Genomic DNA, 13,893 nt, shown 5'->3' with positions numbered 1-13,893 from the left:
CCTGCTACCATGCACGAAAAATTCCTCAGGATGCTTTAACATACTCCTACTTCAAACAGCAATAGGTCAAAGTGCACCAGGGAACTTGAAGTGCGCTGTAGCAGGGTCCGCATAGCCAGTGAATTCGCAGTGTGCTAGAATGCAGGCGATTTACGTTCCAGCTTGCTGCATTCTAACTTTCCGTTTTGAAAAGGCCCCACTCTGCAGGGTTCACATTTCTTCCACCACAACTAAAATCATTTAAAAGCAATCCACAGTTCTCAGGTGTGATTATGATCCCCTGCACACTTTACACGGTTGACTGCAAGGAAGCTGCTCCTGAATTCCCTCATGCATGTGAGATCAGAGTTAGGCCATCAATGTGCAGAAGCAATCAAGATATGAACTGTTATATCACTCCTACGCACCCTCTCCTCCTCCTTTTAACTTGTGTTAGAGCCTTTTCAAGGCAGGGAGCCGACACCTAACATCCAGCCGTGTCACTGCAAACTGTATGTCCAATGTTTACCTTGAGGACGAGCTGCCTCGTGTTGCTCAGGAACTGTTTTCTTTCCTCTTTTGCTCTCCTGCAGTGGACGGAAAGTGGCAGGCGTGGGGGCCGTGGGGGAGCTGTACGACCTCATGCGGGGGCGGGACGCAGAGACGTGACCGTGTGTGCTACGGCCCCTTCTTCGGAGGAGACTCTTGTCAGGGGCCCAAGGAGGAGTATAAGCAGTGTAATGACAAGAAGTGTCCTGGTACGTATCTCACACTCTTCCTGCTTTCTGTTCAGATCGGGAACACAGACAGTGGGGAAGGGCTGCTGCTTGTATGAGTCAGAGTTTAATACCACGAGGGACCTCTGGTCTGGCCTTCTGCATAACACAGGCCTGCTGGTGGGGCTTGGTCCAACACCTATCCAAGCCAATTGTGAGGCTCTCCCTGATTTCAATGGGTGTGCGATTGGGCCTACCGTGAGTGGATGGGCATGCTCAGTGCTTCTTGACTGGCATGTGGTTGGAGACAGGCAGCTGATGATTTATCAAGAGGCAAAGAACTGGTGTGTGAGTACCCAGCGAAAGCACTACCGGAGCATCCCCGATGCTCTGTCATATTCATACTGCTCCCACTGGGCCACTAGCCGCTGGAGTTACCCACATGCCATTGCATGACCCAGAGCAGGGTTAGACAGCACAGTGCTGGCCGAGCCTATCTGAGTCCTGGCTAGTCTATAGCTCCCGCTGGTGCTATTGCCAGGGGAGAAGAACGTGCTGCAAATTATGGGGCTGAAAAACCTGAGTGAGGTCAAGGTTGGAGAGTTTTGCAGGGCAGACAAAACCTGGGTTTCTAAATGTGAAACACAAGCAGAAGCAGGTAGTTAAAGGGCTTAAAAGCAATGTTTATTTTCCTTTGCAAGCCAGTCTTAGAGCCCCTTCTTGGGAAATCTCTGCTTGAAGTTCTCTCTCCTGTGTTGTACAGGAGGTCAGACTAGAGAGCCAAATTGGTTCCTTTTGATAAGATTCAGAGTTTTTAATAGTGAGGGTATTTAATCATCCAAACTGATTACCAAGGGATGTGGTGACTTCTCTCTCACTGGTGTCTCTTGAAAAGACGCACTCTAGCCTAAGCAAAAGCTATTGGGCTGGATGCAGGGGTCACTGTGGAAGTGCGATGGCCTGTGTTATACAGGGGGTCAGACTAGACGATCATAAAGGTCTCTGTGAATCAAAGGGGAAAAGACCCAAACGGTAGCATGAAGGTGTCACCTAACTTCAACTATTGGTCCATCCCCTGGATTCTCTTCTAATTCAGCCAACAGCATTCCCTGACCATAGGAAAATTTTGGGCCTGATCCTCAGCTTCACAGACTTTACCTTTGATTTATGCTGGCTGAGGATCTGGAGCAAACCAAGTCATTTTGTTAATTTTGGTAGGGGCTTGGAGCTGTGCTATCATATACAAAAGGAGGCACATCTCAGTAGTGCGGGTGTTTCACATGAAAGGAGCTTGTTGTAATTATTTTGGGGGGGTTTGGGGGCAAGGGGGACTCTGCAAGTCAATGGCTACAAATAAACCTCCTTGATTATTATTCTCAAGGAAAACTCAAATACCAACCTGATTTTGTTTTAACAGAAGGATTGAGCTTAATTGAGTTTGATATTAAAATCTCCCAGTGCAACTCGCTTCCTAGAGTAAAAAGGATTTCCGTTACAAAGCGATATTAAAAATTACAGCAATCAACTGATTCCCTCCTGGCCTGGGAATCACTCCTGCGCTTGTAGGCAAGAAAATGCCAGGCAATACCAGGTCTTTCTAAGGAGCATCCCTGATGCACTGCATCACATAGCACTTCCTGGAAAGGGCTGTCACAAGCGGGAGTGACAAGAAAGGGTTGGAAGGTTGGCATTAGGGAGAGAGAGCGAGGGGGTTGGCATGGGGGAGCCATTCTCCTGAGCCCTTCCCCGTCCCCTTCCCCCTTGCTGCTTCAGCTCAATAGCTTTGCAACAAAGAATGCTAGCAGCTCTCCATAATCCTTCTTTGAAACACTGAGTGAACCAGAGCGGCACAATGGGTTTATGGCTAAGGCACTGGGCTGGGACCCAGGAGATCTGGGCTCAAATTCACAGCTCTGCCACAGTGTAACGTGGGCAAATCACCTAATCTGTGCTTCAGGCACTCTTTGGTAAAACAGGGCCAGTAATACTCCCTTTCCCCCCCCACCCCGCTGTCTGTCTTGTGTATGTAGATTGTAAATTCTGTTGGGAAGGGACTGTTTCTTGTTGTGCCTAGCACAATGCGGGCCTGATCTCAGCGGGGGCCTTCAGGTGCTACTGGAATACCTACAACAGCAACAGCAGGCAATTAAAAGGAATGGGATGAGAGCTCTTTATGAGTGAATATCATGGCTAGTGGTTGGTAGTGGTCTTCCAGGAAGCATGGGGAGGGGGGAGCTGTGTTTCAAGTACAGACGGATTTGGATGTAGGTTCCATTCTGAACTGGGTACCTGTGGGTCACTCCACCTGTCTGGGGCCTTTGTAGAAATCGGTGTTACCCACAAGATCTGGATCTGAGCTGCCCCACTGTCAGAGGTTTGTCAGATACAGAATTCTGGCTCCAGCCCCGTCTTTAAATTCACAGCCCTGCCTCCCACCCGGAGGAATCTTGCAGTCAGCTCCAAAGCAGCACATGTGAAGATGGACACCCACAACCCAGAAGCGGATCCCCGAGATATTCCATACCCCCTGTAGTCATGCACCATTTAGGACTTGTGAGCTCTCCCTGTGCTGAAGATGCACTTGGGGGCTGCAGGCTCCGCTAACTCCCCTGAGCTCACAGTAAAACTCAGGACCTAGGAAATGTATTTACTTCAGTCATCTGCAGCTACTGCCGCCCTCCCCCGCGGCTCGGCTGATTGTGTCCTTGGCACACCACTACTGGCACTGCTGAACTCTGGCGAGGAGGAGAGCCCGGTGAACAGCTGCCGAGCCCAGTCAATGACTGGCATTGGCTTGGCAACTGCCAGGCCTGGATGGGAACAGCCGTGCATGCAGCCGCCTGGTTTATGGGTAGTGTTACATGCACAATAAATAGAAAATGTAATTGCAAACCGTTACATATAAGGCTTTCCCTCCCCACCCCAAGGAGTGATAAATAGTTTTAATACCAGATTCACAGCTTCCCCAGTTTTATGTACCATAAGTAATCTTTTCCCACATAAACCATCACTCACGTAGTAGATGTGCTTCCAACTCGCTGACAGCACGTTGGCCATTTTGACTCCCTCTGTGGGCTGACACAGCTTCACCCCACTTTGCAGCCGCCCCTTTCCTCCCAAGCCTGCGTCCGTTAGACCCAGCTGAAGCCGGAGGTTGGTGTAACCACTGCACGGGGTGCTTTCCGCTGGTGCCGGGAGCAGCCACATCATTTAAACATGGCAGCAGCCTGCTGGGCACTGCAGTGGTCGTTTCTTATGAGCAGCTGATGGAAACCCAGCTTCTTGGCATTATGGGGTGGTGCTTACACCCTCTGCTTGTCCATATTCGCCTGGCAAAGTAAGCATCTGATACCCAGTGCCCCAAGAATAGCTGCCTATGCAGGGCTTGAGGGGGCTCTCTATGTGGTCCGGGTTCAACCTCGTTTCTGTCTAGCTGTGTCTCCTTTCCCTTTCTTTCCTCCCCTTTCCCCTTCCAACCTTTCCTGGTCTTCTCCTCTAGGATGTGGCAGTTCTATATAGCAGTGTTTTAAACATACATAGCCTAGGACAGGTGTAATGCCTCCTAGGCATGGGTCCCACGCAGGGTTGGCTCCTTTGCCACCAGAACCCCAGATCCCTACAATGTGAGCTAAGCACAAGCAGGTAACACACTTTGCATTCACCTGAGGTGGGCACTAGTCAATTAACCCTCACAGGGGATCAAGGTTCAGTTTTCGGATAGGCAACGTGAGCTATAGACAGGTCAGGTGGCTTTGCCCAAGGCCAAGTGATGAGGCAGCTGTGGTTTAATCTCAGGAGCTGCTGGCTCTCTACACAGCACGCTTTTCTCCACACTGCCAAGTCCTTTTTCTGCCTCTCCCTTTAATCTTCCCCCTCTCTGCTACTTGCCCCCTTACTTTCTTCCCATCTTGCCCATGCTGAGCAGCTGGCGGCATAGCCAACCCAGTGCCTTTGTCCTTTACAGAGCCCCATGAAATATGCGATGAAGATAACTTTGCTTCCGTGGTTTGGAAGGAAACGCCTGCCGGAGAGGCTGCGGCTGTCCGGTGTCCTCGCAATGCCACTGGTAAGGAGAAGGACGCGCCCTGCCTGTCGAGTCAACTTAAACTCATGGAGACCTTGGTCTCGGGGGGGACTTAATAAAGTGCGTGACTGCTGGGGAGCTTTCTCCAGAAGCACACGGTGGCTGCATCTGTTTTCTCTTGGCACCGCTGTCCTCCGGAGGCGGTGTAGCCTTGTGCTGCTGGGCAACGGGCAGTTCAGAGGCAAAGCCGCGAGAGGGCTCAGAGGCAGCTCTTAGGTGAGCTTCTCAAGGTCTTTCTCGGTGCTTGATGGGAGCTGAGATGGGGCGGGGGGATGGAGGAGGCACAGGATTCATCTGTGATGAATGTAAAGGGTTTTTTTTATTGAGGCTGCTGGACACTGACAGCCCCTGTAGTTCTCTTTGGATCGCTCAGCCTGTGCTGCCTAGGGTCATCCACTGGCACGGTCTCTGCCTAGGTCCCAGCCTGGAGTAAGCAGTCATGGGAGGGTCTGCGGAATGCACCGCAATCAGGTTACAGGAAGTGTATCCAAAGGAAGTTTACTAAACCGATTAGCAATAAAAGCCTGATTGTGAACTTAGCCACACCTGCTACTGGAAAACTCTCAAAGAGGGAGAGGGCATGTCCACTGTGCTGGCAGGAAGGGTCAGACAAGATCATAGAATCATAGAAGATCCGGGTCGGAAGGGACCTCAGGAGGTCATCTAGTCCAACGCCCTGCTCAAAGCAGGACCAACACCAACTAAATCATCCCAGCCAGGGCTTTCTCAAACCTGACCTTAAAAACCTCTAAGGAAGGAGATTCCACCACCTCCTTAGGTAACCCATTCCAGTGCTTCACCACCCTCCTAGTGAAAAAGTTTTTCCTAATATCCAACCGAAACCTCCCCCACTGCAACTTGAGACCATTGCTCCTTGTTCTGTCATCTGCTACCACTGAGAACAGTTTAGATCCATCCTCTTTGGGACCCCCTTTCAGGTAGTTGAAAGTAGCTATCAAATCCCCCCTCATTCTTCTCTTCTGCAGACTAAATAATCCTAGTTCCCTCAGCCTCTCCTCATAAATCATGTGCTCATGTGCCCCCTAATAATTTTTGTTGCCCTCCGCTGGACTCTTTCCAATTTTTCCACATCCTTCTTGTAGTGTGGGGCCCAAAACTGGACACGGTACTCCAGATGAGGCCTCACCAATGCCAAATAGAGGGGAACGATCATGTCCCTTGATCTGCTGGCAATGCCCCTACTTATACAGCCCAAAATGCCATTAGCCTTCTTGGCAACAAGGGCACATTGTTGACTCATATCCAGCTTCTCGTCCACTGTAACCCCTAGGTCCTTTTCTACAGAACTGCTGCCTAGCCGCTCAGTCCCTGTAGCAGTCTGTAGCGGTGCATGGGATTCTTCCATCCTAAGTGTAGGACTCTGCACTTCTCCTTGTTGAACCCCATCAGATTTCTTTTGATCCAATCCTCTAATTTGTCTAGGTCCCTCTGTATCCTATCCCTACCCTTCAGCATATCTACCACTCCTCCCAGTTGAGTGTCATCTGCAAACTTGCTGAGGGTGTAATCCACACCATCTTCCAGATCATTAATGAAGATATTAAACAAAACTGGCCCCAGGACCGACCCTTGGGGCACTACGCTTGATACCAGCTGCCAACCAGACATGGAGCCATTTATCACTACTTGTTGAGCCCCATGATCTAGCCAGCTTTCTATCCACCTTATAATCCATTCATCCAGCCATTCATTCACCTCCTTCATCTTCTTCATCACTGATTCATCTCTTTTTCCATGGCAGGAGGGATGGTATGAGCAAAGGAAAGGCCACCAAAGCGGCAAATCACTGTAAATTAGGAGGTGACTGGAATAACGAAGGACAATGGACAGGACTCACAGAGGAGGCAAATGGCCGTGTTTGCAGTTTCAGAGTACCTCAGCTCAAAGGCGGTGCTGTTGGTTATTTATCCCCTTTTGACATCTCTGGAGAAGCCTAGCGGCCATTGCTGCTTTAATCCCTCAGCTTAGAGATACGGAATCAGGCACTTTTGTGAGATTCTCTGGGACTCTCTGGGTTTGCCTCCCATGGGTGCAGACATAGAGTTTCCTTTGTTCGAGTTAGCCTGATCTAAATTGCCAGCCAAGTGCTTCCACCGTGGTTTTCTTTGGCTCTCATGCCCCTGGGGGATGCAGAGAAAGGAGATAAAAAACCCCATCCAAAGTGCATGTGTTTGCTGTATGCGCTCAGCAATTGTCTGTGGCAGTTTGTGTGCATCTCTAGCTAAATCAGCTTGTTGTGGGTACCCTCCACGAGAATGCTCAGGGTTTCCATAGGAACATAAGAATGGCCATCCTGAGTCCATCTACCCAGTATCCTGTCTTCCGACAGTGCCCTGTGCTAGATGCTTCCCAGGGAATGAAGAGAACAGGGCAATTTACCGAGTGATCCATCCCCCATTGTCCAATCCTAGCTTCAGGCAGTCAGAGGCTTAGGGCCACCCAGAGCATGGGGTTGCATCTCTGACCATCTTGGCTAATAGCCACTGATGGACCTATCCTCCATGAATTTATCTAATTTTTTTTTAACCCACTTATGCTTTTGGCTTTCACAACATTCCCTGGCAATGAGTTCCACAGCTTGACTGTGCGTTGTGTGAAGAAATCCTTCCTTTTGTTTGTTTTAAACTTGCTACCCATTAATGACTCCTGGTTCTTCTCTATTCACAGTCTCCACACCCGCCATGATTCTATAGACCTCTGTCATACCCCCCTTAGTCGTCTCTTTTCTAAAATGAACAGTCCCAGTCTTTTAAATCTCTCCTCATGTGGACACTGTTCCAGACCCCATATCATTCTTGTTGCTCTTCTCTGTACCTTTTCCAATTCTAATACATCTTTTTTGAGATGGAACAACCAGAACTGCATGCAGTATTCAACGTGTGGGCGTACTATGGATTTATATTGTGGTATTTTGATATTTTTTGTCTTATTATCTGTCCCTTTCCTAATGGCTCCCAACATTCTCTTACCTTTTTTTGACTGCCACTGCACACTGAGCAGATGTTTTCAGAGAACTGTCCACGATGACCCCGAGATCTCTTTCTTGAGTGGTATCAGCTAATTTAGAGCCCACCATTTTATATGTATAGTTGGGATGATGTCTTCCAATGTGCATTGCTTTGCACTTATCAACACTGAATTTCCTCTGCCATTTTGTTGCCCAGTCACACAGTTTTGTGAGATCCCTTTGTAACTGTTCACAGACAGCTTTATTCTTGAGTAAATTTAGTATCGCCTTCAAACTTTGTCACCCCACTGTTTCCTATCCCTTTTCCAGATCATTTATGAATACCTTGACCAACACAGTACAGATCCTTGAGGGACCTCACTTTTTACCCCTCTCCACTGTGAAAACTGACCATTTATTCCTACCCTTTCTTTTCTCTTTCAACCAGTTAGTGAGAGGATCTTCCTTCTGATCTAATGACTGCTTACTTTGCTTAAGAGCCTTTGGTGTGGACCTTGTCAAAGGCTTTCTGAAAGTCCAAGTACAATAGATCCACTGGATCACCTTTGTCCACATCCAGCTGTCCTCTCTTCCATGCCCCTTTCATTCTCCTTTAGGGTTGATCCTGCGAAGATGCACTTTAGATGAAGAGGGGATAGCATACTGGGAGACTCCGACATACATCAAGTGTGTTTCCATTGACTACAGGAATATACAGATGATGGTAAGAGAGATTCACTTCTCATCTGAATGGAGCCATTTCCCCCCATTGTCGCTTTTTACTTAGATGGGAGATTCCCCAGAGAATCCCAAAGTGCTTACACTGACCCACTCTTCCCTCTGAGGCAGTAGTGAGCCAGTGACCCATTATTGTGTTAGAGGGTGCAGTGGTGCTGAAGGCTCTGTCTTTTGGACTAATCCTACAACAGAGGCCTGGCCACTTGTGATTATTTAAAGGGCTCCTAGCACTTTTTGCAAGGGTAGAGGGTGTTAACCTCAGTATCCTGGCCAAACTCCAGTTTCCTTACATTCACCCTGCAGTGTTAAAAGATAGGATGTCATCTCTTTCTGCCCTAAGCCCTTGTGCAGTGTTGTTGCTGCATTTCAGCGGCCATGAAAGGAGAGTTTGTAAAGCATTTTGGGATCCTTTGGGAGGGAAGCTGTTGTAAATGGAAGGCATTACTGTCCCCTCAGGCTGTTATCCTGATAAGATCTGTGCACAGAGAAAAACACAGTGCTCCAAGCTGTAAAATGGGGATAATAATTCTTCCTTCTTCCCCCTTTGTCTGTCTTGTCTAGTTAGATTGTAAACCCCTTGCGACAGGATAGTCTCTCGCTGGGGATTTTAGTGTCTGGCATGATGGGGCCCCATTCTCGGTTGGGTCCTTTAGCTGTTATCATAATAATAAAAACTGTAAATACTTGGCCTGCCTCTGCCAATCTCCGGTGGATTGTCTGGAAAGTCAGTGCCTGCAGCAGAACCATCCTCGTTCCTGTCTGTGGGCTCAGATGGCTGTAACTCAGGTATAAGACAGCTACAAGACTGATTGGTGAGCAGATCTTCCATTGCAGGCAGGGGTAGCCAGCAGCAAGGTTATGAGGCAGAATAGCCTCTTCTGAATCTGCTGGGACACTTCCCTTTCTGGTCACAAAGAAAGTGGGAATTCAGTTGTCCTCTGATAGCCACCTACAACCTTTCAGAGATATCACAGACTCTCCCAGATTGCACGGAGCTGAAGTCCAGAAGGGGTCATTAGATCATCAAGCATGAACTCCTGTATATCAAAGCCATTACATTTCACCCCGCTACCTTATACTGAACCAAAGTCCTCAAGAGACTGAACTGTCATGTAGAGGTAGAGAACAGGAGAGACCAAGGTACCACCAATGCCCGAGATCCCTGCAATGGCAGGGAATTGATTAGGTGACATATGCCCAGAAGGACCATGGTGATCATCTGGTCTGTGCTCCTGAGGCCTGAGAGCTTCACTGATCCCCATTAACGTGTGTTTGACTCATTGTGCTCTTCTCTCGTCTCAGACAAGGGAGCATCTCTCCAAAGCTCAGCGGGGGCTGATGGGAGAAGGGGTATCTGAAGTGCTGCAAAACCTCGTGGAGATCTCCCAGGATGGGACCAGCTACAGTGGGGACCTGCTGTCCACCATCGATGTACTCAGGAATATGACCGAGATCTTCCGTAGGGCATATTACAGCCCCGCTGCTGGGGATGTACAGGTGAGCTGAGGAAGAGAGATGCACGTCATGATGGGATGGGTGCCGTGGGCAAGTCTAAAGCATGGGCACATACACACAGAGTTTGGGCTACCACTGTATGCATTGGAATCTACTTATACTTGATGAAAGTTTAGAAAAATCAGGAATGTCTCTGCTTACCTCCGTGATGTGCCTCATTTCCCAATGTGCATTTCCCAGGCTAATGAGCTTCAACCCCCCTTCCTCCCCCGCAATCCCCACTGGTTCATGAACTAATAACTTGAAGAGCAAAGTCATTTAGAGCTGATTCAACCCAGCTGCACTTTCTGTGGAGTCCTATTGATTTTGGTGCCTTATTTGGAAGGAATTTCAGTCTAATGGCCAAGAGGGGAGTTGATCCTTGGGTATTAGGTGTCTATGTTTTGATATGGGAGAAGGCTGAGGGTTTCTTGCCCTGGGATTTACTTTCAGCAGTTGCATACAGACTGGCTACAAATCAGTCCTCAGGAGAGGTCATCAGCCCACAACTTGAAACATTAAACTTGTCCTCTAGGATCTGCTTCCTCATGGTGTCTGCAACGGCGAGGAAAATGGAGAGGAAAATCAATGGCTTTGAACTCTGTATCTCCTGCCTTCACATCTCTCTCTCTCTCACACACACACACAGCAGAACTCTTGCCTGGATAGCCCCTCTTCCTCTGATAGTCCATTCTGTCATTCCCCCTAGCCAGTTATAATGGAGATGGAGCTACCAGCAGCTTTCCTACCACTGGAAGTAGTTTTGTCTTCTTCCATAAAGCCCGGCGACAGGGCTGGATGAAGCAGTGGCTGATCTAGTCTGGCAGGCCCTGTGCTTGCTGGCTTCAGAGCATGAATGCACTCCCAATACTAGCAATGACTTTTCATTGGAAGGGGGATAGATCTGCTGGAGATGGGGTCTGCTTGGTACCTTGGCTTCTATATTTCCTGCATGTTACTCACTGGGTGAAATATCTCAGCCTGTGGGGCTCTCTTAGCAGTGAAGGTTTGGTCAAGTGAAGCTAGCACCCAGCAGAGTGTGCAGAGAAAGTCCATTAACTCACAATGGCAAGACATGCTGAGACTTTTGCAAAGGTGGGGAGGGACAGAAGTGGCTGAGCTGGAGAAACCTAACCTCTCTGTTTGTTCGAGATAGGGCCAAAAGAAGGTTATGGATAGAGCGCTGCACTGGGGCTGGAGAAACCTGGGTGCTGTTCCTCGCTCAGCTTTCCTGTGTGGTCTTGGGAAAGTCCCTTAATCTGCCCTGTGCCTCCATCTGCACTTTTGTACAATAGGGATAATATGCCTCTATATCCCAGGGGTAGTGTGAGGAGAGAATCCATGAATGATGGAGAAGTGGTCAGATACTCTGGTTATGGGGGCCAGAGAAATAGCTGGATAAAATGATGGATGGATGGATAGATAGATAGGTTTTCCATTATGATAATCTAGTCTGAGCTCCTGTACAGCACAGGCCAGAGAACCTCAACCAATACTTTCAGCAGCAAGCCTATAACTTCAGTATGAGCTAGAACAGATCCTTTAAGACAACATCCAGTCTTGATTTAAAGACTACAAATGATGGAGAATCCATCATGTCCCTTGGTAAGTTTTCCCAGTGGATAGAACACCCACGAATTCTGAACTGGTCCTGAATTCTGAACCCTGTCTCTGTAGTTAGCTGAGCTAAAACTCCAGATCCCCACTACTCCAGGATGTTGAGATCTCCAAAATCTGGGCCTGCAGTCTGCAGCGTGAGTCCACCCCCCTGTGAAAGTGAGGGGCTCAGAGAGCAAGCGGGAGCCAGGTGTACTGTTGGCAACCCTGCTGCTCTCCACACCCCCCGTAGTCAAAACCCCTCTTGGCATTTTATCATTGCCTCATGTCTGCCTACTCCCCTTGTGCTCTCCATGGCTTGCAGAATCCTTCACTTTCTGCTGTGGCCTGGTGGGTAATGAGTTGTGTAGTGCTCACTGGCTGCCCTATTGCACTCCGGTGGTGAGCAAGGTTCTGACTCTTCTCCCCAGGAGAGGCAGTAGGGGTTTTGCTCCTTATTTCATTAGGAGCAGGACTTTGGTTTGTCCAGTGTTTTGGGATGCTTTGGGAAGAACGGTGCTCTGTGAGTGAGAGCAAATCCTCTTCTTGCTAAAACTATTGTTCTCTGCTCTTTCACATGTTGTGGGGCACGTGTCCTTCCGCTCTGTCACATTCTGACCATGACTTTCTTTTCCTTTTTTGGCTTGCCTCTCTAGAACTTCGTCCAGATCATCAGCAACTTGCTGTCAGAGGAAAACCGGGACAAGTGGGAGGAAGCTCAGATGGTATGGACCTGCTGCTTAAACATACAACCCAAATAATGCTGGCTCTCAGTCTGTGGCATGGGGGGAGGGGGGGTTATTGGCATTTCCCCTAGGGTTGGGTGATCTCACTGCTATGTGTGCCTGACAGGTGCTGTGCTCAAAGGGCATCTGTTTCACCCAGAAGAGATAGAACTCATCTGGCCACACTGCTAGGCATCAGTGACTCAACTCCTTGCAGTGAAAGAGAAGTGAAGGCTGAATTACTCTGCTTAGAGAAATCAGTGGTGACCAGGAAAATGGATCATGCTAGACTTCAGAGCCAAGTGCAGTCCTGGCCCTTTAAGGTTCCTCCTAAGTCTGAGTCCTGTATGAAAAGACTCAGGCAGGACAGGTAAGATTTTAAAGGGCCAGGACTGTGCTCTGCCATCTGAGCTCATGCTTCGGCTCAGCTCGAGCTGCACAAGTGTTCATTTATATTTCAGCTACCTTTTCCTCACGAGGTCGCCTTGCGTCTCCCCAGGGATGCTGCCAGTTAGGGAACATGGTGGATAATTCAGCAGATAAAGCACATCCTATCTGGGCATAGGGACTGCTATTTGTCCCGTTGATGTCTTACCAAACCCTTACCCTGCCTCAATTGCATTTTCTGCCTGTGTATGTAGGTGACTTACCCACTGTCCCTATCCTGGACTGAAAATGCCATTCTTCCTCACAGCGCTCACTGCTCAACAGCGCTGATCCCTCTGCCGCCCCAGGGAGCCGCATCAGAGTGAAATGATACTGCCTTGAAGGCAAAGCCTGTTCGCAGGCGACTCTGACTGAGGGCTCCCTGTCTGTAGTAGTTCCTCCCTTGTCTCTTCCATGTTACTGCGTCTCAGAAACAACCCCTCCTGTGCCTGCATCTCGGAAGTCAACATCACCACAGACAGGTCTGGTTTCTGACAGGTGTCCATCAGGTGGAGAGCATTCCCCTGAAGAGACTACAAGGCATGGGTTACAATATGGCGGCTCTTTTACCCGCTGTGTTGCCCAGTGAAGCCCCTCAGAAGGGGCAGCAAACAGCAAAGGAGCGAGAGACGATTGCCCGGCACCAACATGAATCTTTAAAGGTCAACTTTCTTCGGAATGGCCACTGTACGTCTCTGGCAGCTAACAAGCTGCCGGTTTAATCTGAGACCCCCTACGTCAAGGGGCTGAGTGAAAGACCCTTGCATAAAGGGATGAGATACACTGAAATGAAAATAAAAAGCTCCAGGCAAGGTTTGTGCTATTGGCGGATAGCAGGCACTGAATGTTGATTGAGCTGGGAAGGGATTGGTTCCCCTGCAAGAGGTCACACGTTGAAAGGTGGGCGAGGTCAGTAACGTTACCACCTGATGTCTGTTCGGAGACTTCTCTGAAATGAGTCAGATAGGGGGAGGGGCGCATTACCTAGGTAAAAGGGGATAGACCGAGTATTGAACAGACCTCGAGACTGAGCTCCCCTTTCGCCCCTATAGCTGATGTTTCCCCAGCACATCTGGAAATGGATGACCCTGGCTGGTTCCAGAGGAGGCGAAGAACCGTATGCTCAATTTAGCAAATACGTGTCTACAGACACATTTCAGAATAATC

At 49.0% G+C, this 13,893-nt stretch overlaps 1 protein-coding gene across 4 annotated transcripts in view; it reads left to right on the top strand.

The window, feature by feature from the left end:
• Positions 1-13,893, top strand: part of ADGRB1 (adhesion G protein-coupled receptor B1) — a 376,148-nt gene that overhangs the window by 207,358 nt on the left and 154,897 nt on the right. For all 4 annotated transcript variants that reach the window (XM_084620795.1, XM_084620798.1, XM_084620797.1 and 1 more), the window contains exons 8-12: positions 573-737; positions 4,660-4,761; positions 8,365-8,471; positions 9,788-9,982; positions 12,232-12,300. In XM_084620795.1, coding sequence (XP_084476921.1) covers positions 573-737; positions 4,660-4,761; positions 8,365-8,471; positions 9,788-9,982; positions 12,232-12,300 — 638 coding nt within the window. The remainder of the gene's footprint in view (positions 1-572; positions 738-4,659; positions 4,762-8,364; positions 8,472-9,787; positions 9,983-12,231; positions 12,301-13,893) is intronic.

The sequence above is a fragment of the Lepidochelys olivacea genome (assembly GCF_965140295.1).
Source record: "Lepidochelys olivacea isolate rLepOli2 genome assembly, chromosome: 2".
Classification (NCBI taxonomy): domain Eukaryota; kingdom Metazoa; phylum Chordata; order Testudines; family Cheloniidae; genus Lepidochelys; species Lepidochelys olivacea.
Note: the sequence above shows the minus strand (reverse complement) of the source record. Positions and strands in the feature narration are given on the sequence as shown.